Raw genomic sequence first — 26,397 nt, 5'->3', positions numbered from 1 at the left:
AATGCAGTGCTGGAGGTATTTATATCAGCTTGATATCACTGCTGAAAAATGTGCCTGCAAAGAAGCTTTCACCTTAAATCCTTGAATCTTCAATAATTCAAGGGAAAATGTTAAATTTTATGATATCTTTGGGAAGAAGACTATTAATTTCAAACAAGATGAGCTTCACTGTATTCTCATTTACAAATACTATTAGGACTTTCTGTGATGGATATCATGTCTATAGTGGGCCGGGGGGTACAGCACTACAACATAAAGTTAGTCCATTGATTTGTATGTGGGTGGTTCTTCAAATTTGGCACTTGTTCTAGAGTTTGGTTTGTACTGAAATACATCTCTATTTTTCCTTTATGTAGATTTTTTTTTTTTTTTTTTTTTTTTAACTCTGGTCCCAAACCAGAATGTTTAATCTTGAAACATGAAAATGTGTTCAGCAAGAATGCAGAAAGTTGATTAAAAGTGACAGGAAAGACTTTTACATGGTTATAAATGATTTCTATTCCAAATAAATACACAGCTGTTTTCAACACTGATAATAGTTTTTTTCAGTTGCTTACACAAATTTTTAAAACTTTGCCCCCGTTTTTTTTTCTTCAAAAACTTTAAACACAAATCCATGAATTGCACACACACAAAAAGGAAATCAATATACTTCCTGATAGATATTTGTGTGTTACATAGAGAATTTTGTGTTGCTTTTTGCAAAAAGTGTTTTATGAAATAGAAAATGGAGTCAAAGGCCGAGAATTAGTGTATGGTTTTGCAGATTTGGTGCGTGGTTCTGGTGTTTGAGTGCCAGGTTTCAGAAATTGTGGGACAAGTAAAGATTTTGTGTGTAAGCAGTTGAAAAAAAACTGTACTAAGAAATGTTTCTTCTGGACCAAATCAGCATATTAGTATGATTTCTGAAGGATTATGTAACACTGAAGACTGGAGTAATGATGTTGAATATTCAGCTTTGCATCACAGAAAACTTTTATAATATAATAAAATATAATACAAATAGGAAATAGTTATTTTAAAAATGTTCAAAATGCCATTGTGCTAAAATTTCAAGATGCTGTTAAATACAACACATAATTTAAGATTTTGTCCATCACTGGACATTGTTAGCAGACAGATGATCTAGTTTGAAGTGCTCTAAAAAGTTTTCGTAGTTGAAGAAACATGCATAAATCCATGATGAGCACAATATCTTCACCTCTCTAAACTCTGGCAGATGTACACAGCACATGATTGTAGAGTTTGGACCAGTGACCCTTCTCACCCCTGCTTGGCTGTTGTTAAACATGTTTTGGCCTGTTATCTCTTGCCTGCCAAATCAGCCCAGAGGATTTTTTTTTTTAATGACTACTGGAGATGGCTGGATATTTGTGTTATCTGGAGGGAAACAAGGAAGCTAATGATGCCATATCTTCTGCATTACCTGTCTTTGGATGTCCAATTACCTCCTTAAGACTGAGAAGTGAGAGAGGCTTGGCTAGTGCAAACTGCTAGAGTGTAAATCACTCTCTGGTCTCGCTTTAAGCCGGACGAAGTCAAATAGAAACGGCGTCAGATTGCCAGGTGGATCAATACAGATATTGTTAAGGGAGTTTTGTCTGACAGAACAGCATCTCACTCCTGTGATAAAAGAGAAAAGGGAGAGAAATACCTCAGGGCACACTGTTAAAAATTTCCCTGTATTTTTACAGTAAGTCACTGGCAGCATGGTTGCAGTACTGTAATGCAACTTTACAGTATGTAGATCAGTGTACTGTATAACTACAAAACAGTATTGTACTGTATTCTTTACAGTACTTTGTAATTTTGTTTCTACTATATTTTGCTATGTTGTAATGTGTGTGTGTGTGTGTGTGTGTGTGTGTGTGTGTGTGTGTGTGTGTGTGTGTGTGTGTGTGTGTGTGTGTGTGTGTGTGTGCATATAATATAGTTAAGTAAAATTGTAATACTATACTTCAGAATAACATTACAAATCAAAAGGTAATCCAAACATATTTACAAAAGTATTTTTTATTAAAACATGTTAAAATATTTTAGTACTGTGTTTGCTACCCAGAGTACAGTGCATCAACAATTTACAGCCATGATGAAAGCATTTTAAGTGTACAAGAATATAAATGAAACTATCACTGGGAATCAGAATGAGAGAATGTTCTTTTAAAAGAAATTTGAAATTGCATTTATTGGAGTTAGCCTTTGGCTCAACACATTGAGTAAACAAAGTGGGTCTCCTTCTTTGCTATGATGTTTGTTTTAATTGCTTATTTATTTCTTACTCTTTTTTTCCTTCTGGGCTGTTGGTCTCCTTTTTACTAGTTACTATTGTACAGCACATTGGTCAACCTTGCGTTGTTTTAATTGTGCTCTATAAATAAATAATAATTAAAAAAAAAATAACTTGATTTATCTTAAAAATTAGCAAAAACAACAAGTGTCTCACAACCGTCACAACTTAATGTAGGGCATGTGGGTGATGGCAAACAGGCCACTGAGCATCTCTGTGAAGTCTTCCATTTAAACATCATTTTGGACTGAATGAAGCTGTTGACATGCAGGGTTGATGGCCATCACTCTGCACCACCATCCTGATCATCTGCTCACTTACTGTCTGCCAGTACATTACTTCCCATCGGTAGTGAAACTGAAACACAATCAGTTTCACAGCTGTGGATCATTCAGGTAACAACACATTATTAAGAATCAAGTGCATGTAAATTTTGAACGGGGTCATTTTGATAAATTTAACTATTATTTTATCTTGTGGACTATATGTAAACATCTTTTATGTGAAATATTCAGGACAGTACTAAATAAACAATAACATGCATTTTGTATGATCCCTCTTATTTTGGTAAAATAATTAACATTTTGCAGATTCTGCAAGGTGTATGTAAACTTTTGACTTCAACTGTAAATACTGTACAAGTTAAATTACCTGTAATTTAAATAATACTAACAAAAAACTGCATTGTGACAGCAGTGCCCTTCCCAGGGTGCAAAGACAAGTGGACCACACAAAACAGGAGAAAAAACTGCAAAAAATCAAGTAAATTTGATTCAACAATGCCTACTTGTTAACATAGAATCACATAGACTGTGTTGCCTATAACATTACATGTGTATTTCATACACTCCAACAGTACATCAAAGTTGTTCAAAAAAATCATATTATGCTTGACATTGCTGAAGATTTTACTTGTTTACTTTTTTACCTGTTTGTCTTGATTTGTCTGATAGATCAATAGTAGCTGATAAAAGTAACTGACCATTAATCATATTTTTATAATCATAATTATTTTTATCAATCTCCATGCTACAGACCTGGTCTCCCACATTAATAGTTAATAACCTGAGGCTGGTTGCACCAGCTGTAAGTAAGTTACAACTTAGCCTAGTTTTGACGTAAATGAGAACTACTAAATTACAACTTACGCACTACTAAATTTTTTTGTTGCACCATTACACTTAGTTGAAGTCTAACTCTACGTATAAACTAAATATTTAAGGAAGCATCTGGTCAGGAGTAATGGTTGGAATAAAATAGCAGAGTAAACTGCATCAATATGCTCTTCTTTTACCTGACAACCTTCAGTCCTTCAGGCATATATGATGCTGCTGACATTTAAACTCACATACATATTAAGAGAGAGAACAATATGTGAATAAACATACTTCGTTTCTTTTTTAGCATGTCTTCAACACCCCACACTCTGCTCACATATTTGAAGGTTTCTATTGGATGATTTAGGGTAAACGTCATATTATGCGACTACGCATTACTTTACAGAGAGCTTGCGAACTATTACCTACATCCTGCTTTACGAACAACTGGTGAAACCAAATAATGTATAGATTCAGGTACAAACTAGCAAGTAGTTACTAAGCCTCTAGTGTGGACTTAACATTGTAATTTGAGTAAGAACTTACGAGTGGCTGGTGCAACCATACCCTGGTACCAGTATCTCTGACCCCAAACCACCCATTTACATTGCATGTGAAACTGTATTTCTCAACCATGTCTAAGTAAGTGACTAATTAAAGAAGTCCAGTACAGTTATTTTCCGCGACCACTGCCGTCAGTCGTGAAGTGGACTGCAAATATAAGTTATAAGTTATATGTTATATATTTTTGCGAATTGTAAATGTTTGTCTTAAAAAGTGCTAATTTTTGTCAGTGAAGGCTTGAATCTGACAACATTATAAAGGGATTCCTAGAGAGATAGGTAATTGTTTTATCATAATATCACTTTTGTTTAAACTCAAACTGCCTTTATCAATCTCTTCAAACCCAGCAGACACCATTTACAATTTTTTTTTTACCTTGCATACCATAGTAAAGCAAGCTTCATTCAAACTCTACAGAAACAAAATAAAACTCACCAAAACGGTCTGGGTTTGTCTTTCCACAATTCAAACAATCATCGACACTAGTTTTGGTCTAAATAAACCCTAAGCTAGGGACTAGATGTGAAAATTTCGGTATTGTGTTGTTACATTTTTCTTGTAAATAAATTCTGGTAAATATTCCTTAAAAATAATGTTTTAATAATTTTATTAGTAGTATTACTATCATTAAATTCAGTAATATACTGTATTTCTGTCACAGTCAAGTTAAACTTTTACTTTGACGGGTTACCGTGAAGGCCTTTATCAAAAGAAATAGTAAAATGCTCATCAAGTGACTCTCAGGACAGTTCTAGAGATTGTGTTCATCTAGTCATATATTGAGGTGGCAGAGGCTGAAAGCACAGTAAGCATCGCGTGCGCTTTAGTATGTATGTAGTAAATGATACAGTGCGTCTGCGCCATTCATTCACACGGAGATAAGCACAACATGCAGGATTCATATTTAAATAGTATTTATGTGGCTTAATATTCATAGACACTAATCCGTATCCTGTTTTGATTTAAGTGTACTGACCTACTTTTGATTTATTCATCCAAAATTTGACGAATTCTGTGACATTCCATGTTATACTGTAAATTCCATTTTTATGACTGGATTCTGTGATTTCGCCTGTGTATTCCACATCACGGAAATCACAGGGCCCTACTTTTCAAATTAGAAAGAAAATCATACAGGTTTGGAACGACATGAGGGTGAGTCAAATGATGACAGAATTTTCATTTTTGGGTGAATTATATCTGTAATATTGGATATTAGGTGTTTACCTCTTCACTTTGTCATTTTTATTGCTTTTTCCCTCGTATTAAAGACAGAACATGAATCTACATGTAGGAGAGTGAGTATCTAAATCAAGATGAAATCTGCGACAGATCTTTCACAATGGAACTTTGCTACTCACCAGGCCACAGCTCCCTCCATCTCAAGATTTTTGTCGGTATCACCCTGTACACATTATGATGATGTTTTGTGCACATTTAGTCACCAGAGACATCAGCATGTAACTCTGTGCTCTAATAATCCCTCTATATTTCATTGAAAAGCATCCATCAGCGTGTGTCTCCTCACACCTACCGTAACAGATAAGCTCGATAAGGCCCATTTATCAAGCCATTCTCTATTTAAGGAAAGAGAGAGTACCGATCAATACCAGGCTCCCACTGGGGTTCATTCTACACAGTGGGTTGTACTGTCAGCGAATCATTATGCAACAGTAATCTCCCCAACTTGTGAAAAGAGCCGTCCATGTCCTCCAGAGAGAAGCTCCTCAGCCAGACTGATGATGAGATGAATTTTCGATCAGTGCCAGGCTTCAATGTGGGGGCTGCCTTTTTTTCCAGGAGGAAAGCAGTGCTCTCCCAATTTAGGTTGGTCTGATGAGCTCCTCTTCCTGGCTATCGTGTCAGACTTTCCCCCGGGAAAGGCAGACAGGTGTTTTGCGATAGACAGTGACGTGAACAGCCATTCTGGCTCTGAAGAGCTGGCTCTCACCACTGTGATCCTCCTGACAGGAAAATGAAGCTGTCATTCAAGGTCCTGATGTGTCGAGCCAAGATCCCAGCATTTACATGTGGCAGCAGGACTCTCCTTCTCACATGAAAGGGTGGAAGAAAGACGTCACTCTTTTTTACATCACTTAGATAAAATGGGACGAGGCACGAGGGGACCTTAGATTAGACATGACTGATAAAGATGCAGGGACGTGTCCTTTGAAGTGACAGAGAGCTGCAAATTCAAAAGGGATGGCGTAATGTGGGTCCCAGGCAAGAAGAACTAGATACGATGGAAATGAGATTTGTGTCTCGCCGATCGATTTTTCTGGGAGGGATTGAAATATTTGTGCCAGGATTCTGTTGTTTGGGGGAAGAAAGAAAGGGAGAGAGAGAAAGTGTTGGAAATGTTGGCGCTGAAATTTGAAGTTTCATTTATAAAATGGCTCTCGAGGCACATCAGGCTCATTGGGGAGCCATACGCATGCAAATACAGTACGAATCTCACAAACGAGACCAATTCTTTTAGTGTTTTCCCTAAACAGCTGTTGTTGTTGGTGAGTTTCATTTTCTTTGCTTTTTGTTTGTCACAAAAATCAAATTAACCTTCAGCTTATCGTTATGGAGGAAGTGATATGGGATATTCGCACTGGGGTTTGATTGAGGTGAATATCAAACATACCCATACTGTATATACGGGGCGCTGGTACTAGTTGTCACCCTTTTTAGACAAATAAATATTTTCTCAGGGTTAGTTGGTTTTTGAAAGTTAGTTACAGCATAAAGTCTTGGCTACAAAAATAACTATTACACCATGTCCATACCAAACGCAATAAGATTCCAGCGCAGGCAATTTGTCTGTCTAGGACAGGATAAGTTTATAATCTAATTCATAAATATTAAACCTTTTGGTCACTTTATTTTAAGGTCCGATTCTCGATATTAACAAACTGTCAACTACAACTTTTGCCTCAGTAAACTACTAATTTGCTGCTTATTAATAGTTATTAAGGTTAAGGTTTTGGATAGGATTAGGGATGAAGAATATGGTCATGTAGAATATGTGCTTTATAAGTACTAATAAACAGCTAATATGTTAATAATAGGCATGCTTATAAGCAACTTAATAGTGAAAGGCATGCTTATAAGCAACTTAATAGTGAAAACTGGTCTCTATACCGAAGTGTTAACACTCTTTTAAACATTATTAAAAGTGAATACTGAGGAGTGACTGATACCATCGTTGTGAAGGAATGCACTTGTTGAATCCCAATGAGTTCATAGTTTTAAGTATGTTTGCTTAAGTTTTTCAAAATCTGAGGTAAACTATTTATTGTTGCTTTCAGAATGGCTATAATGGTAACGCAAAATGATATTCAAGCTCACATTTAACACGTTAACATTGAATAAAGCACATACAGTAATCAGTACCTGAGATTATCATTTTCATAGTCTATATATTTTTGTTCTAAAATAGAAGTCATTTCTAAAATAGAATTCCCTGTCGCTTGTCACGTGTCAAAGTCATGGCTGGTTAGGACAAAAACTTAGATTAACATGAAAAGATACCTTTTATCACCCATTATCCCAGTTTTAAATATTTTTATTGTTACTGCCCAGGAAAATGGTTATGTTTGACAGAGTATGTTTGACACACTATGCTTGACACACTATGTGAAGTCAATTTTCACAATTGAGCAACTGTTCAAAATAAATTGGGATCAGTAAGTAAAAGAATATATTTTAAATAAATTAATACCTTTATTTAGCACAAAATAAATTACATGCTCTATTCTATGTTCTTTTTTACTTTATATTAATCAAAGAATCCTGAAAAAATGTGAAAATGAAATTTGAAAATATTTGAAAATAGAAAACTTTTATTTTAAATTGTAATAATAATTCACACTATTATTTATTTATTTTTATAATTGTTTTTACTGTAAAACAGTCTTACCGACCCCAATCGATTCATCAGTTTAAATTCACTGATTTATCAATATTTCATGATTCATCTGAATTTTGGATTCTGACTGGCATTCTTATAAATATTTATAGATTCTTATATATTTATTTTGTGACATTAACGTAATTGGACTTTAACCTTTATAACTGGACCGAAATCTTTATAGTTACTGAGGTTGCAGCCTTTTCTGAGAGTCTGGAGTTGCCAATCTTGTTTACACCTGTTTAACAATCACTGAGTCTGGGTTACAAATGGATGATCAACTCAGTTTCAGAACCCAGCAGGAGCACAAAAAGAGCACCATCTTGCTGTTAAATTAGCCTGGCCCAGCGGCCGTGTTTCCAGCCAAGAGTGAATGGAGTGATTGATTGAGCTTGGTGTGAGCTGAGGTGAGGGAAACAGGAAGCAGTCCATGCAGATAACACTGGTGGAGCAAACTCAATTGGCCCTAGAGTTTGATGTTTAGTGAGGGGTTTAATTCTTAATGTAAATAAAGACAGACCCGGGGAGGGGTGAGGTTTGGGTGTGCGTGTGTGTTTTTTTTGTGTTTGTTTTTTATGTGCCTGAATCACAGCATTTCCGTTTTTAAGGTTTAATTTTAAGGAGTTTTGGCTGTACGGTGTGTGTCAGAGTCCACTCACCATCTGTCATAATGTCTGTCCATCACAGCAATGATGGTTTTTTTTCTTCTGTTGTTTGTTCATTTTTCTTGTCACTCATACTCGTTCTCTCTGTCTGGCTGCTGCTTGGCATCTCTTCAGTCACTCGGGGAGGTTGGCTTCCTGCCTGCAGTCTCCATGTGCGGGTCCCTCCTGTATCTGTCAGCCCTGTCGGCTGAGGCTGAAATGTGCTGGTCTTTATTCTCAGCTCCACAGTGGAATAGCAGGAGTCTTTGCTACTAATTAAGTGTGGTGGAAATGAAAGTCTTTGAGCTGATGGGATTGTCTGCTCAAACTGTGGATACGTTTTATCCTTTGCTCGTTTTGGGATTTTTTCGTTGAAATCTGTGGAGACAAGGGATAAATCAGTATCATAGATTTATCCCACACTGAAGGTTTTTCTTTTCACTATTTGTTTTTGTTATACAAAAAGTTTAGTCCATATTTCGTCATGCAATAGATATTAATTTAGAGTGAAATTACATAATTTTAGTCAACAATTTTAGGTCGTGTTTTTTAAGATTTTTTTTATTTTTGTTTTGCTATTTAACACATTCTCAATCTATTGTGTGTACTTGTTTGCATTAATATCTTGTTTTTGTACTTTTGTTTGTTTTATTTTAATCATTTTGATGTGTCCTTTTTTGGATGTTTTATTTTTATGCTTTAAAACCCTTTGTCAATAAATATTTTTTGTCTTACAATAAATGTCCTTTACATTTAATTTTTAATTACATTTTATTCTATTTTTAAAATATTTCCTTTTTGTCATTTACATACACTTAAAAATAAATGGTGTATAATTCATGCTAACAAATAATACCTTAGTCAATGAAAAGATGTCATACTGTCTAAAAGACCAAACTTTGACCAAATTTTCATTTTTGAGATGTTCTGAACATAGTATTAAAAATGTAATAGCATAAACAAGATTCAACATGAGTCTGAAGTAATAGCATATATTATTTATTATTATGTCTTTTTTTCTTGGTATTTTTATCAACAGTATCTTTTAGTTGGAATAAATTACATTTTAAATATCATGTGCCTCTTTCCATTTCGTGAAATCCAGAACCCTTTTTCAGCAAAGATTTTCATCAGTTTCGATGAGGAGATTTACTCTGCCACAGTAAAGCACATTTTAATGTAAAGCTGGAGATGTAGTCACACATCAAGCATTTACACAGAGCTCTATCACACAGCACATTTTACATGTATTTCCCCTGGAGCTGCCTCACGGAATCAAGCTTGTTTTAAGTAATTAGGCTCTTGCATATATGACGACAGCAGCCAACAGTGTGTCATCTGCTGAAATAGTGTTTCAACTCAGTGATTAAGTTCCAATAATTTTCAAACAGTTGCAGCATCCATCTGAAATTCATCTCTCTGCAAGTTAATGAAGTAAATTGGGGAAACTATTGTTCTGCCATGAGAGACAGTGTGTGTTTGTGTGGTTCGGTTCCTGCCTACGGTTCCTGCATTCACACATGCATACGTGTGTGTGTGTGTGTGCGCTGTAGTCACAAGCTTGTGTGTATGTTTGCCTCTAGTGCACTTGCCAGCTCTACACTGTGTTTGGATTGTCTTGCTTCCCTCTGTGCATGCAGATGTGGGCATTTGCACACACATCAGCGTTTGAGAATGGCAGTTCAGCAGCCCCTAGAGCTCCATGCATGCTCCCAAAGAGCCAAGTGTTAATCCTTTTGAGCCTGTTGTGTCTTTACACACGGAGGGAATTAGTACTCGTATCTGTGGGCTAGACCGTAAAGTACTCTTCAGATCTCAAGCACTGTAATTACTGTTGTCTGCATGTTATAAGCAGCCGCCATACAGCTGTTCAGAGATTCAGTTCTGTGTTGGATTCTGTAGCTGTGCTGGTGTTCAAACAGTAGAGAGGCACTAGCAATGGCAAGGTCATAGGTTCAATTCCTATGGAATGCATGAAATGGTTTAAAAAAATATAACTTTGCAGTTAACTTTTTAAAATTCACTTTGGATAAAAGGGTTTTGAAAAATATACATACTTGTATGTGTATTTTATGTTGTTGTAGTTTTTTTGGAAAAAGGATTTTTGCCTTTTTTGGTGTATGCTATTTATGTGAAGGGCAGCCATTTAATGACAGAATAGATCTATTAAAATAAAAATGTCCTTGACCAGGGCTTGCTTGACCATGTTTACATCCTTTTTACTCAACTTTGAAACAGCAAGCCTTTTATATTTAAACTGATTTAATTCTGTGCTGGTTATGCTGGATCTAAAAATGTTTGTGGTATTATTTATTTATTTAATCTTTAGTCTCTCTTACATGCAGTTATTGGCTAATGTCAAGAATCATCCATGGACAAAGATTTCTTGGAATTCATTTGGAATTTATGGATGGATGGTTGGATGAGGAACAATGGATGGATGATATGGAATGGTGGGTGGATGAATGGATTGATGAAACATTAAAATGATGGATAGATGGATGAATGGATGGATGACACATTAAATGGGTGGATGGATGGATGGATGGATGGATGGATGGAATGGTGGATGAACGGAAGTATAAATCATTAAAATGATTAATGGATGGATGGATGGATGGAACAATGGCATGATGGAATGATTGATGAATGATGGAATGGTAGAACGATGGATGGATGGAACAATGAAATGATGGAACGATTGATAGATGGAGTCTTTTTATTAACATAATGTTTCACTTATTATTAATAATATGTTAAAATGAAGACATAATGAATGTAAATGGTGTGCTTTCCCTGTCTTTTATGTTTTTGCAGATGGGACACCTTACACATGGTGGGTCGGCCGCGGTAACGAGAAGCACTTTTACTGGGGCGGATCTGTGCCGGGCATTCAGAAATGTGCATGTGGCATTGAGCGCAACTGCACCGACTCCAAATACTACTGCAACTGTGATGCCGACCAGAAGCAGTGGTAAGGCACACATTATCTGATTAGCAATATGCTGTTTCCATGGCGATCGTCAAAGCCAGTAGCTAATTATGAGTTTTGGACTAAGTTGCTATTTGCGAGTTACTGACCTTCTCAGCCCACCTATCAAACTTATGAGAGACAAGCATGTCATGTTCCCATCTGCCTTATTGTCTCTGTGTATTCATTAAACACCGGTGTCTGCTGCGTGACGCAGTTGTCTCGACCTCAGCGCTTGTGCAAATGGCAAACAGATTGTTCTGATAAAGAAGTTTAAGTAGAGCCAATCCTGATATTTCTATCAACAAAAGCTCAGGCTGATGTGTTCTGTGGCTTTATTACTAAAGAGAGCTGTGGGCGATATTGCAGAGGAGGGGAATGAGGTCATTCGTCAGACTCTCTGATAGAATTGTCTATAATGCATGTGTGTGTGTGTATTGCTTTGAGACACATTCATTTGGGGAAGTCGTGGCCTAATGGTTAGAGAGTCGGACTCCCAATCGAAGGGTTGTGAGTTCGAGTCTCGGGCCGGCAGGAATTGTTGGTGGGGGGAGTGCATGTACAGTTCTCTCTCCACCTTCAATACCATGACTTAGGTGCCCTTGAGCAAGGCATCGAACCCCCAACTGCTCCCCGGGCGCCGCAGCATAAAAATGGCTGCCAACTGCTCCGGGTGTGTGTTCACAGTGTGTGTGTGTTCACTGCTCTGTGTGTGGCACTTCGGATGGGTTTAAATGCAGAGCACGAATTCTGAGTATGGGTCACCATACTTGGCTGAATGTCACGTCACTTTCACTTTTTTTTTTTTTCACTTTCACTTTCACTTTACAGCCTTTCTAATGGGTCTTTATACAGTAGCTGGTAATGCCAGTCAGCTGTTAAAGAGCAGACAGATAAACAATCCACCTTAACACCACATATTCCATCTTAGATTTGCAAAGAGAAGAAGAGAGAAAGTCTGCTAGTATTACCATTATCACAGCATTTTCACCTGGGCACAGTTGTTTTTTGAACCAATCAGCTGAGCAGTACAATATCAGGTGCAAGTAAATAGGGCTGCACAAAAATCGAAGAAATTGTTCTGCAATTATGAAAGGTGTTTGCGTAGCTTGTCAGTGAACTACAGCTCTGTGTAGTAAATGCTGCTCCATCTAAAAGCATGTGAAAATACCACATTTAATAACATGTTTTGCTCCAAATTCACTTTTTGAAATAAATAAGTCCTTCTGTGATATGATGTGGCATCTTACACAGAATAAGGCACGCAACATATTTCATAGTATTCTAAGCAGTGATAAAGGCTATGTTGATTAGCATTGCATTATTATATACTTTATTATAATAAAAATTATAAGACAAACTCAGATAAACCATATATTGTCATATTCACATAAAATTCATAAAACTTTTAAATGAAATCTTTAACTATAAAAATAAAAGCTAATTCAGCATATTAATAAATGCTATAGTAGTACATAAATTATTCTAAAATAGCATTGTTGTAATGTAAATAAAGTAGTAAAGGGAGATAGTCTATTTCATGTTTCTATGAGCCATACAAAACTAAAACATCTACAGTGAAACATCTACTATACTATAATGAAACATTAGCAATGTGTAAAATAAAATAAACAGAATACACGTTTTTGCCCACTGTGTGTCTAATCTGAATCAGAATAAGAATCATTTTTACTGCACAGTATCAACGATGACAATAAAAATACAATAAATAAATAATATTAATAAGAAACATTAGCTGAATTTCCATTAACATTTCTAATTGTGCAAATTGAATATATGCCTAATGAAAATATCTAAACTGTGCAAAAAAAAAAAAAATATCCCATATGTCTTTACTATCACTTTTTATCCATTTAACACATCCTTGCTTGATAAAAGTATTAATTTCTTTAAAAAAAAAAGAAGAAGAAGAAGAAGAAAGAAACAATTTACTTACCCCAAACTTTTGAATAGCAGTGTATATTGTAACACAAAATTTCTATTTTGAATAAACACTGTTCCTTTTAAATTTTTATTTACCAATGAATCCTGAAAAAAAGTATCACAGGTCCCAAACAATATGCAGCAGCAAAAATGTTTCCAACATTAATTATAAATCAGCATATTAAATTGAATAATTAAGGAAGACTGGCGTAATAATGCTGAAAATTTACATTTTTATTTACCAATGAATCCTGAAAAAAAGTATCACAGGTCCCAAACAATATGCAGCAGCAAAAATGTTTCCAACATTAATTATAAATCAGCATATTAAATTGAATAATTAAGGAAGACTGGAGTAATAATGCTGAAAATTCGGCTTTGTTTCACAGGAATAAATTATATTTTAAAGTATATTAAAATAAAACTGTTATTTTAAATTGCAATAATATTTCACAAAATTAGAGTAATAATGCTGAAAATTATGCTTTGTTTCCCATGTTTAAGACATGGTTACGGTCTTGATGTAAAGCATTGTCAAATTGATCACTTAAAAGGGTCTGTGAGAGTTCGATTGCAGCCTTATTTTGTATTTCACTGTGTTTCCTTTGTTTTTCTTTGTAAACATGCGCTAGACAAATGTGTTTGACCAATGCGCTTTTGATTGCAGCATCTCTAATATGACACAGTGTTTCGACAGCCCTGCAAAAAAGCATTCTGTGTGAATGGCCCCTTAGAAGGCAGCTCACTTGGTTTTGGGACAGCTATAGAATATTAGATATTTGCAAGCATTGGCGCTCCACAGGAAGTGTATTGGATGGATTGGTGGAAAGTAATAACCAAACAGACTTTATGTGCCCCTGGGTAACTCTGTGTTTGTGTTTGTATAATGTACATTGTGTTTGTTTGCACAAGTTTCATTATGCTAAGATCTTTGAAATTATCTTTTAATACTATGTTCTTAAGGTAAACATAGCCTCAGTCAGTGAGTTGTATCTTATTAGCATATTAGCATTTGTATTTTCCTGATGGATTTCCTCATCATCATCTTGTTTTGGATACATTTTGTGATTTTTTTATACAGCTACTGTTGGAACGAGAGAATTTTGCTGCTTCTGTTGCTGGTTTAGCTGAACACACAGTAATATGTGTTAATGGCCCATGCACAGATGGACAGCGGGTTATTGCGATGCACTCGCCACTTGTCATAAACCCCAAGCAAACTGAACCACCATGCATAATGGATACAAATTAGGACATTGGATTTCAAAGCAGCACGTTTCAGTCCCAACCACATTGTTGATGGTGTTTTTTTTTTCCTCTACAGGTTTGAGATACATAATTGTTTTTGCCATTGCATTGGCACCGTGATAGATGATGGCAACGCGCACATAGTGCATGCACCTTTGAGGTTTATGTATGTGTACATTCACTAATGCTTATTAATTTCGCAAAATACATGGAGTGAGTGTTTCCACTGGTTAAGCAAATTGTATTGCTGTAATTAAACAGTTAGTCATCAGTGTCAAAGGGCTGCTTTTGAGAAAGAAAAAAAAACATTTTGCATATTAAAGCTTTGATAACTTCATTAGATCTTATCAACAAGGAGAGTAAAGTTTCTTGAGTTTTGTACTGATACAGAAAAAAAATTTTTTTCCTCACAATGTATTCTTAATTATATTGTTTGTTAGGAGGGACGATTCTGGGCTTCTGGTTTATAAAGACCACTTACCGGTCAGCCAAGTGGCTGTCGGGGACACAAATCGACCCGGCTCGGAGGCCAAGCTGACCGTGGGACCTTTCCGTTGCTATGGAGACCGTGAGTCTATTTCTTTCTCCTTAATTAATATCTCGCTTTGGCCCACAAAAATACAGCTTTTGGATTAATAAATTAATAACTGCACATAGACTACTAATTATGTGGTTTTAATGCTTTATTAAATTATGTAAACAGTTAAATGTTGTTTGCATATTATTCTGAGCGAACACTGTTGTTGTTTTTTGTCCTTTACGATATGTGAAAGCAATTTTCTTTGGAAGGTGCTGTGTACAAGACTATGAAACTTTGATGTCTTCACATGGTAGCATTGCAATTAAAAATCCTCCACTCTTGAAATATATTCTTATAATCTGTATTGCCAAAGGATTTGTTTTAATGGTATCTTCTTTAAATAGACATTTAGCAGTTTTCAAGGTCAGCCCATTGTCTGCAGCACTCTGAAAGAGGACATAGGACGTAACCGTCCAGAATCTGTGATCGCCAATAAAAGCTTTTCAATCATCATAACATCCCATAGAGGCCCCCTGCCACTCATTTTTAAAAATTGGTGTCAACAGCCAGCTTGCCATATCTTCATAAAAATCCTTTTTTTCTCTCTGAGCAACTGTGAGGTAGGCGAATGAGATTTTTTTTTTTTTTTTTTTTTTTTTTTTTGCGAATCAGATGCAATTATAAATGCCCAAGTTTCACCAGAGCGAAACAGAGAACCCAAGGGTAAAATACAGAGCCATCCCCCACCATCACCACCATGTGAAATGATGCATTTTTATGCCTCATTATTCCTGTTAATTGCATCTGGCTTATCACTTAGATCAGGTGCATTCTATTACATTCACCTGTAAGACAAGAACGTCAACTGCTGGTTTTTGTTCCTCTTCCTTTTTTTCCTATTGTTCACACACCTGTGACTGGAAGCTATTTGTCATATTATTCCAATTTCTTGCAATTTAGGGCATGTAATACTATGTTTTCATCAGGTTCTTTCAACTACCGGACATATAGACATAGTTGGATATATAAGTCAGTAAAGTACATGATCAGAGATTGCCAGTACATCTGAAATTTGTCTGCTTAGCATGAGCAAACTGGAATTATTGAGATCACTTTTGTGCCCTTGATCAAGGCATTCATGCCCAAATGACATCAGGAGAGCAGTGCAGGTAATAATAATCATATGAAATTCTCTGCTAAATAACAATTTTCCAATGTCTTTTATTTCAATTGCACAGTTATCTGTGCCAATCAGCAGCCGCAAACTGCATGGAGCCACTTAGAAAGTACTGCACCTCCTGGTCTGGAAACATAATCATTGCTCGTCAGGGGGTCCCACGAATCAGGGCTGAGTCTGCTATTATTTATTCATTTCTTCATATATTCAGGGCTTTAGTAGGAAGGGAGCAGAGCGGTAGTGCATTAATGCAGAAAGCCAGCCTCACTATAGTAATGCTGCATATAAATGTTGCTCTTAGCCACCTGAATGTGCACAAGAAGAAAGTTATAGGCCTCTGGACAGTCTGTTCCTCACCCATGAGGCCCCTCTGGGCTTGTGTTTATGCTGCACAGCGTAATGGTTGTCTCACCGCTGTTGGGTTTCTGCTAAACAAGACTTGTTTATTTTTGCACTCATTATTTATTTACTGCGAAGTCTCAAAATTAGGTAATTGGATGCACAGACTGAATGCCAATGTGGTTACTAGCCTTAATGTGAAAATAATATGAGAAACCACTGCTGCTTTATAGCAGTCCAGTTCTATTAGGTTCAGAAATCCAACTTGAGATAATTTCAGATACTCTTCCACTAAAAATCTTTGCTTGCTCCTAATGGACTCCTGTATATGTCCTGTAAGAACACAAACTACATCCACATTTCCCGCAAGCAGGTCTGTAAGATTCATAAGATTTAATGACATTATTCTATTTCTGTCAGGACCACTATCGTCAAAGATGATTGACAATTAGCATACAGTTTGGATTGGCGGTATGTTTCTGTTCTAGGCATGAACTCCCTGTACATCCATGCATTTTTCTGTATTGATGAATGTGGTTAAATGTGATTGAGAATTGGGCCCCGGGCTGGGGGAGGGCCCCAATGATGCCGGAAAATATTGTAATCGGATTTTTATAATTCGTTGGCTGTCCCTTTAAAATTACGCTTTATCGCTTTGCTTTGAATGTACGTGCGGGCGTTGCAAGTCCTGCTCGAGAAGTGTCAGTCAAACCCTCTCACTCAGTGAACCCTGCAATCTTCAGTCACAGTGGGCATTATTTAATTGTCTGAAATCCAATAAAATTCATCATTGTCTGAAAGCATTCAGTTATTGGCCTGTATCGAACTCACGTGACATACTTACGTTGAATTCTTTATAAGATAATTGCCGCGTATTCTAATGATGACAATAACCTAATAGCTAATCTAATGTGACAGCAATGTCTCGTAAATACGAAAGTGGTTCGCAAAAAAGAAAAACAGCACAAGATAAAGTAGAACGTCAGAACAGTTTGTTAAAAAAAATTCCGAAACTAGCATCATATTTTAACGCAGGCCTAACGCAGGCCCAAGGAAAAATTAAGATTCTGCATACATGTAATTAAATAGGCCTTATCATACTAACATAATGATTTAAATAAAGCACTCTTGTTACTATTAAAGTTGCGTATGCCTTCAGAAGCAAACACTTAATTGCGCTTGATGTTCGTATGACTTCTTTAAAGCAAGATATTTGGGCACATTTCGTTTTTTACAAAAAAAAAAAAAAAAAAAATGCATGAATGAGAAAATCGTGTAGGACGCGCTTGATGTTAAAACTACTTTTTAATCGCAATAATAAGTCATGAAAAAAGATCTCTGTACTCGTGTTGACTGACACCCTAAAGCGCGTGTGCAGAAAAACAGACATCATGCAATACTGAATTAAATTGAGAATGATTCCATGACAAATGCATTTTTAACAGTCACTTGTTGCCACCTGGTGGGGTAACGTGTAATAGATTCCAACGGCCTAACAGTAAAAGGGGTGGAACCATAACTTTTAACGATTAATTATGCAGTTCCAATGGATGAAGGCAGGGCTCCCCGGTCGGGCCAATGATTCAAATTTTTACTTGCCCCACCAAAATTTTCACTGGCCCCACAACAAAAAATTAATAAAAGTAAAAGACAAGAAAATGGCCCTATAACATAAGCATAGATATTGTTTTCATTGTCTTTGTTACATTTAACCTTAATAATAGGTTAATGACAGCAAGCTACTAGATTAACTTATATTTTAAATATTGTTAGACAAATAAACAGTAAGTAATAAAATAGTTAAAAATAATCAAATTACGAGTAATAGCATAAATAAATACAACAGAACAAACATATAAATTAAATAAATGGTGCTTTTCAAGTTTTTCATGTAGGTTTAAACAGGAGATTTTGAGGTACAGACATTGTAATCTAATGTATAACTATAGAATAGATTAAACTTTATTAAAAATTTATCAGCCAAGAGCAGTTACAGATGCATAAAAATGTTTTTAATGTTGAAAATATAAAACGTTAAATACTGTGGAATTATTCAAAAAATGAAGACACTTTAAACCTGAAATTAAACCCGCCAGTAGGTGGCAGCGAATCACTGTTAATGAGCAAATCATTGAGATTCAACCGATTCATTCAAGCAGCTGATTCACTCAGGAAGTGTTGCTCAGAGACGCAAAACAATTCTGTGGACTTTGGAACCATTTTCGTTGGCAAAATACAGCGAAACAGATGATTTGGTGTCTAAAATGTAAGTCTCTTCATATTAAGTTCTTGTTTATTAAACTGTACGCTGAATAAAATCATCACATTTGTAATCATGCCGATATTTGGAGAAAAACGGCACTCTTTGTGTAATATTGGTTAACATAGATATTAAATTATTAATTATATGAAATATATACAGGGGCATATTTGAATTCTGAGGCATTAAGACTAAATCACGTGAACAAGTCTAACCTACTAGACTACGTCACGTAGTGCATGCGTGCACAGAACGGGTGTTTTTTTGTTTGTTTTTTGTAAAGTGAGATGCATACTCGATAATATCAGATTGTTAAATCAACAATTACGATATCATAGACTACATATAACGCACACCCTACAGCCCCCGTTCCGTCTACTGTCCCGAGCGTCATTCACACTAGCCTCGGGCAATCGGGCAGTCCTTATTGTCTAGCCCTGGAAGGGCCCCTCAAGAGGTAAAGCCCAGGGGCCCCTTATAGTCTTAATGCGGCCCTGTGCACGCATCTTGGTATTGTGGGGAGCATTTTGTTTAGCGATGGAAGGGCAGGGTTAACAGAACAAAACCAACATAAATGTATTGCAGATATCGTTAAAGTTCAGTGATTTTATGTACACATTTTAGAATTAGTCTGATTCAAAGGAGAATCAGAAGGCTGAATCCTGACTGACAGAGGAGGAGCTGGGGATGGAGGAGAGTAATTAGCTATTGAGCAATGCGAAAACTGCTGATAATATTGAGGGTCCTTATATATGAATGCTTAGATAGGTGTCGTGGGGATCAGCTGAGAGTCAGCTGATGTGAGCTTGGCTACACTTGATGTTTGTAATATGCAGAATTTTACTAGAAAATTCAAAATGGTGCATGCTCATAATGGCTGACATAGGAAAACTAGGCATTGTTTGATTCGGTATGGCACATCCGAATCTAAAAAGATCAGAAATTATATACAAAAATTTAATTTTTTTAATATCCTTTGACTAGGTGGCACTGTGCCTAAACTACTCATGTGCCCTCAGGTCAAGCTTGGTAAAACACGCTCCAAGTTTGGTCAGAATCCACTAGAGGGTTGCGAAAAATAGTCTATTTTTGTGTGAATTTTGTCAAATTCTTTAACACACTTCATGAGAACAGTTTGGTCTATCGGAAATCTCTTGATAACTGCCTCTTGGTGGCACTAGAGAGTTAACGACTCCAAATTTGCTATGGTTAATATTGAGACTGTCTTCTGTCTGTCTCCCGCAAGCGGCTCTATGGGCTGCTGTAGACTTCCAGAGTGGAAGAAGAAGAAAATGTATACACAGTAGGTGCTTATCACGGCCAATATGGCGGCCGCGGGTACCTGGGGGTATGGACAGACAGACGAGGTGAGAGAAAAGGAGATGGAAAGATGAGGAGAGACAGAGACGAGAGAGGGGAGAGAGGAGAGAAAAAAAAATCTTGTTCCGGTTCCCAGACACACCGCCGCTTGGCCCTCCACCAGCTGGGTAAACTCTTCCATGATGCCTGGCGGTGGTACTGGATAGCCTTCGGTGGACGGCACGACACTCCTCTGCCGCCCGGTGGATGGTGACAGCTCCTCAGGATATGGGCAGCCGGCAGGAGTCCCCCGTTCCCTGCTCCTCCCCATCATGGCGAATGGCAGCAGGCTCCAGCTTCAGGCGAACGGCGGCGACTCCTCCGCTCCCTCATGGAGGCCGGCCATCTCTCCACATCCCAGGCGGCCGGCAGCGAGTTCGTTTGTCCCCCCGGCAACTCACTCCAGCTCACCGCCTCGAGCGTCCATGGCGGCAGACTGCTCCGCCATGCTAGATGGCACTTTGGATTCACCACAGTGGTGAGGGATCTTCGGCAGCATGTCCCTCCTTCCTCCCGGGTTTCGGCACCAATATAACAAAGTTCGTAGTTCAGGAAGAAGGAGGCAGGAACCGGCGAACATTCAAACAAAAACTTTAATAATGAAATAAACACAAAGTAGCGCGACAGCCCCTCGCGGACGACTGTCGTGCACAAACAGAAACAAAACACAAAATAAAACCCAGGCCTGGTCCTCTCTCGTCCTTCATTGTCGTTACTCCTCCACTTATCCTTCCGAAACTCCTTATGGGACTAGAGACCGGTGAGTGGTGCAGGTGTCGCTCATTTTCAATTACTCCACCAGCCTCGCCCCGTTCCCACGGCTCTCGGCCCCACCCCACTCGTCACAATATCATATTATGCTTTCTTTGTAGTTGTTATTGGCATAGTTGGTTAATTTGTAGTGGGAGTAATTTGTATTCTCGCAGACAGATGCACTTCAGTAGAAGCAGCTGCCATTTAATGGCAAAGTGTTAAATTTCTGCACAACCAGTGACAACAAACAGAATTGGCCACAAACTGATGCCATTGAACTAAGCTGGAAATTGTCATATTGGACTGTTCACATAAAAATATAATGTTAGTTTGGAAAATGTTGTTTTGAAGAAGAAATCATATTTTTTTTCATTTATAAATAATCCAATCAAGATTAATTAAAGGGTTCTGCTCTGATTAGAAATGTGTTCAGTCGTTTTTTGTTTTTGTTTTTTTGTACTTGCTTAGATGCTGTTTTCTCAAGACAAGCCTTGGATTCAGTGAGTAGTTTAGTTTGTGCCCTCAAAACTTCAAAAAAAAAGGAAGATAGGTTTCTCATTTACTCAAATCAATTAATCTCCGTTGCTGTGCCACAGCGTAGGACATACTCCATCATCTTCAGGCAGGTTGCATAATTAATACTCATTAATACCCGAGAGAAGGAATAAAGATAACAAACAAAATGATGATTTAATGATGCATCTTGCCTGGCTATGATGTGCTGTGACTTCAGACCACTGGCTGCTTTGCAAATTAATTGAGATAGATAACCTGTCAGTAATAAAGGAATATGATACCCCCGCCTAACGAAGCAGTTTCTAGAAATTATAAATTGGTGTGCCACGTGCAATGTGACGGCAATTCCGTGATATGGGAAAAATATTGCATACGTCTCATTACATCTGAGTAGTTTTCCTGTCTGATTGATAAGACTTATGTTCAGAATAGAATTATGCGACTCATGAATAACTACAAGAGATTTCATGGCTAAGTGAGTGACATCGCTGATAGGAAGTTCCATCTTCATTACAAAAATATTGTATTAGCTGCAGTTAAAACCTAAATTTGGGGTCAGACTGGAGTCCTATACTTTGGTCACGCTCCAACTCTGGCCAAATTGGATGATATTTGCATGGTCACAGTTTAAAATTAGAGTTTAACACCGTGCAACTGGGGCTGTAGACTATGAGTGGTTTTAATGATTAAGTCATTCAATTTAAAAATGATCAAAATTAAGAAATGATGCTCTGAATAACTTGAGTTTATCTTTCCAAAATGTCATGTAATATCCTGCAAGCGAACAGTTAAGATCCTTGACATTTTTCAAAATATGGTCTGGTTGTAGTTATAGAAAATGGCTTAATTATGGGATAGAAATAGTTAACTGGGGAAAAAAAATCTTTTGAACTGTTATGTCCCCTCAATTCCCAGCTCCCTGAGCTCAGAATACCATGAAATCAGCTGGAGTCACAAACTCTCACATTGCTAGCTTGGTATTTAACCAGAGATGATGCAAACAGGAGAGCTGCAGGTATACAATTAATCAAAAATAGCATTGATTCCAACTAGATCGACCGGTAAATTATCATCAGCGATGAGGATGTCCATTGTTGCTTAGTTACTGAATCACTGGGCCATGGTGAAGCTCTCTGTGCCATTTCTCATGCGTTCGTGATTGGTTTGCACCTGGAGACTAATGAAGGACTAGTCCTGAATGTGACGTGTGTCATATGCCCAAATTGCCTGAGAGTATCCTCAACTGATTGCATTAGATCAATTGAAGTCAGGAAGTAGCATTTCACCTCTGCTTTCAGTCTTTTGAGGTGATGTCACTTTTACAATGTTTATGAAATCTATTAATATCATCCTGAGCCTCAGGTCCATTAGACACTGGATGTGAATTACATGTATAATAAAAGGTCCTTTTGTCTCCAGCTGAAAAGAAACCTGCTGTTTGTGTCATTATCAGGAAGTATGCGCAAATGAAATCTGCACGTAGCAGGTGAGCATGCCTTTATTGTGCATCAGCCTGAATTACCTTTTCTTAATATCACAATGAAGACTGTTGTTTGCAGGTTTTGTACAGTAGGCAAGAGAAACAGTGGTTAGTTGTCACATTTTACTGCAGGGAAAATTTCTCAGATATGTTTATTTTCAAAAGGCAGGTTCTGTTTTAGGTTCTCTTTCATATTTCCACCACTAATGTCCAGAAGAAAAAAAATACATTTTATTTTATTTTATTTTATTTTATTTTATTTTATTTTAAGAAATAATACTTTTCACCAAAGATGCATTAAATTGATTAAAAGTGACAGTAAAGATTTTTACATTGCTATTATTTCAAATAAATGCTGCTCGTTTGGACTTTCTATTCATCAAATAATCCAGAATGTTTAATGGTTTCCTAAAAAAAATATTATTGTGAAATATTAATACAATTTAAAATAACAGTTTTCTATTTTAATATATTTTAAAATGTTATTCCTGTGATGGAAATCTAAATTTTTGACCAAAAGAATACAGCCTTGAAACTGACAATAATGCTTTTCAAAAAAATTTATATGTAATTTATATTTTTTAATGTATTTCTTTTAATATATATATATATATATATTGTAATTTTCTAGGCTTTTCAACCAAATTTAAAGTGTTGTAATTAGTATGATGTAAAAATATCTGACTATTTTCTGGCCAACTGTAATTCCATTAATAAACTGTACTATATATGAAAGACAAACTAAAATAAAAAAGTGACCCAGACCTTAAGAAGTACTGTCTCTCCTTCAGAACCTACATGATATATATCTATAAAATAATAAATTACTGAGATGCATTGCTTCTGACAACCGGTCCCATCTCCTCTATTTATTTTGTTACCATTAGACTAATTATGACTCAGATCAGCAGCCCTGCTTTTTAAATTAATGTGATATTTAAATCCTTCCATTTTTTTTTCAATCTTCCTATTTATTTTGCATTTAGAATGACAAATGATTTCCATTATAGGCCTGGTTTGTGCACTGTGAATGTTCTCTGCTAGATGAAAAGAACTCATCTGTGCCATACAATTTTAAAGCATCTCTTCAGAGCTGTTGACACTGAAAAGTTTCAGTAGGTGTTTGCTAACAACTCAGAAGTACACCTGACATATGACAGCTTCGCAATTTATGATAAAAAAAATAGTTGATCTCATTCATAAGGTGTAATCATCAATCTCTTTAGAAAATAGAAAATAAAAGAAAATACTTCTGTTCTTTGGGCTTGTTTCTCTAGCACTGCCAAAGTTTGCCAATCAAACCGCAAAGTTTTTTTTTTTTTTTTTTTTTTACTCGGTTGTGTGCAAACAATTTTTATTCACATTAATGAGCTCACGGGGTAATTTAGATTACAACTGGTTGCTGTCCGCCTGCCTTAGACCCAGACAAAGGTTAACTATCATAGTTAATGAGACGAGTGGAAAAATCTGACACTGTTCTGCTCAATTCATCACATGCCATGAGTAAACACTTTTTAATGACCTCTGATCCAGCCGTCTATTGTAAAGGTGCCATCTGGTGGACTGGCAGCACCACATATCTTGTCAAATAATAGATGAGCAGCAAAATGAATTCTGGGGTTTAGCTGGATTTGAAAGTTGTACATTCTGCTTCTGAGATTATGCCTCGCTGAGTCTTATAAAGGCTTTAAAGTATTTCAAATCTAGATTTTCATGCAGCTCAGTCAGACATGATTAATTTATAATCAAAATATGACATTTATGATTTCACAAACTCTCTTGTCCAGCTATGTTCTGTGGTCAGTTTTAGGTGAATTTAGTGTGTAAGAACAAATCAAAAATATCAGGAATGGGCATGTTTTAGCTTGCACAAATCTTCACATTCTAACTTTCTGTCTGTGTGAGAACTTTCTCTAGCACCTCACCAGCTGGGCTGGAAATAAAGGAAAGAGTGGAATTTTTCTAGACCAAAATGACCTCACACTTCCCAGGGTCCTGTCAAAAGGGCATCATTGGATGCTGTTGAAAACCTCTTCACAGAAACACATGGCACCATTCACACCTGCAAAACACATTCTTCCCTTCGCTCACTTCACTGCTGGGTCAGTCCTCAGGGTGAAGCTGTGATTTGGGCTCACCGTGGAGAGCTTGCTTTGATGGGAAAGACTTCAGATTTTGCTGCATTTACAGTGCAGCAGTACCAGCTGACAGACCAGAGCCTTGTGCCACTGCCTGTGTTGTTGGTGGCATTATACACCAGACACTATATAGCCTCCGGATGTTTTACCATTTTTTGATAGCTGTTAAAGATGGTACATCTTTTCTTTCCCCTCTTCCCCTGGTTGCTAAATTATAATGAGGAGACATAGTAGTTTGCAGAGTCCAAAATAAACTTTTAGCCATATCATTTTTACCTGTCATAAATATTTCTTTCTGGCCAAAATATTATTTCTGTGTGTGTGTGTGTGTGTGTGTGTGTGTGTGTGTGTGTGTGTGTGTGTGTGTGTGTGTGTGTGTGTGTGTGTGTGTGTGTGTGTGATGTTTTTGAAGTCTTTTATGCTTACTAAAGCTGCATTTTTTTTATTCAAATTGCAAAAGTAATATAGCAAAGTAAAATATCAAATATTATTCGAATTTCTGTGTTGTATTTGAATATTTTTAAAAAGTGAAGCAAAGCTGATTTTTCAGCATCATTGCACAAGTCTTTAGTGTCCCATGATCCTTCAGAAATAATTCTAATATGCTGATTTGCTGCTCAAGAAACATTTTTATTATTATCAACGTTGAAAACAGTTGTGCTGCTTAATATTATATTATATACATACATAAATAGATAAATTATAGTTGAATAAAATATTTAATTGGGAAGAAATTGCTCTTTGTGAGTCAAGACAAAAATGTTTATTAATAAATATTGTATTAATAATATCAATATTCATGTCAAATATCAATAAACACATGACTGAAGAAGTCATTGGTCAAAAGATCTACTATAGGGAACTTGTAACAAATTCAGGGTCAGTTGTGGTTTTATTGACTCACCAAAGCCAGTTTTACTTATATTTAGTACTTGGTGCTATATTGTACTGTAAGTGTTAATTTTGCACCCTGGAAGTGTGTGTATCTTAAGATGTTGTTGGTGTGAAATCTGTTCGCATAATGTTGATGCCAATGCAGGCCACAATCAGAAGCTTAGATTTAGTCTCTTTTTGAGTTAAAGGCATTTGATATTGTGAACTCAACACAGGAATATCACAGAGACTGACAGCACCCAGAGTCAATAACAGGCCTGCTTACTGATCTGTCAGTCAAAAGTCAGAGCACCAGCACCATGTAATTC

The 26,397-nt window shown here is 36.6% G+C and overlaps 1 protein-coding gene across 2 annotated transcripts in view; it reads left to right on the top strand.

Annotated features, from left to right (window-relative positions):
- The window catches only part of cntnap2a (contactin associated protein 2a), a 352,125-nt gene that overhangs the window by 257,466 nt on the left and 68,262 nt on the right, over positions 1-26,397 (top strand). For both annotated transcript variants that reach the window (XM_042752140.1, XM_042752141.1), the window contains exons 14-15: positions 11,308-11,464; positions 15,094-15,221. In XM_042752140.1, the coding sequence (XP_042608074.1) occupies positions 11,308-11,464; positions 15,094-15,221 (285 nt within the window). The remainder of the gene's footprint in view (positions 1-11,307; positions 11,465-15,093; positions 15,222-26,397) is intronic.

This window comes from Cyprinus carpio, chromosome B24 (genome assembly GCF_018340385.1).
Source record: "Cyprinus carpio isolate SPL01 chromosome B24, ASM1834038v1, whole genome shotgun sequence".
NCBI lineage: Eukaryota > Metazoa > Chordata > Actinopteri > Cypriniformes > Cyprinidae > Cyprinus > Cyprinus carpio.
Note: the sequence above shows the minus strand (reverse complement) of the source record. Positions and strands in the feature narration are given on the sequence as shown.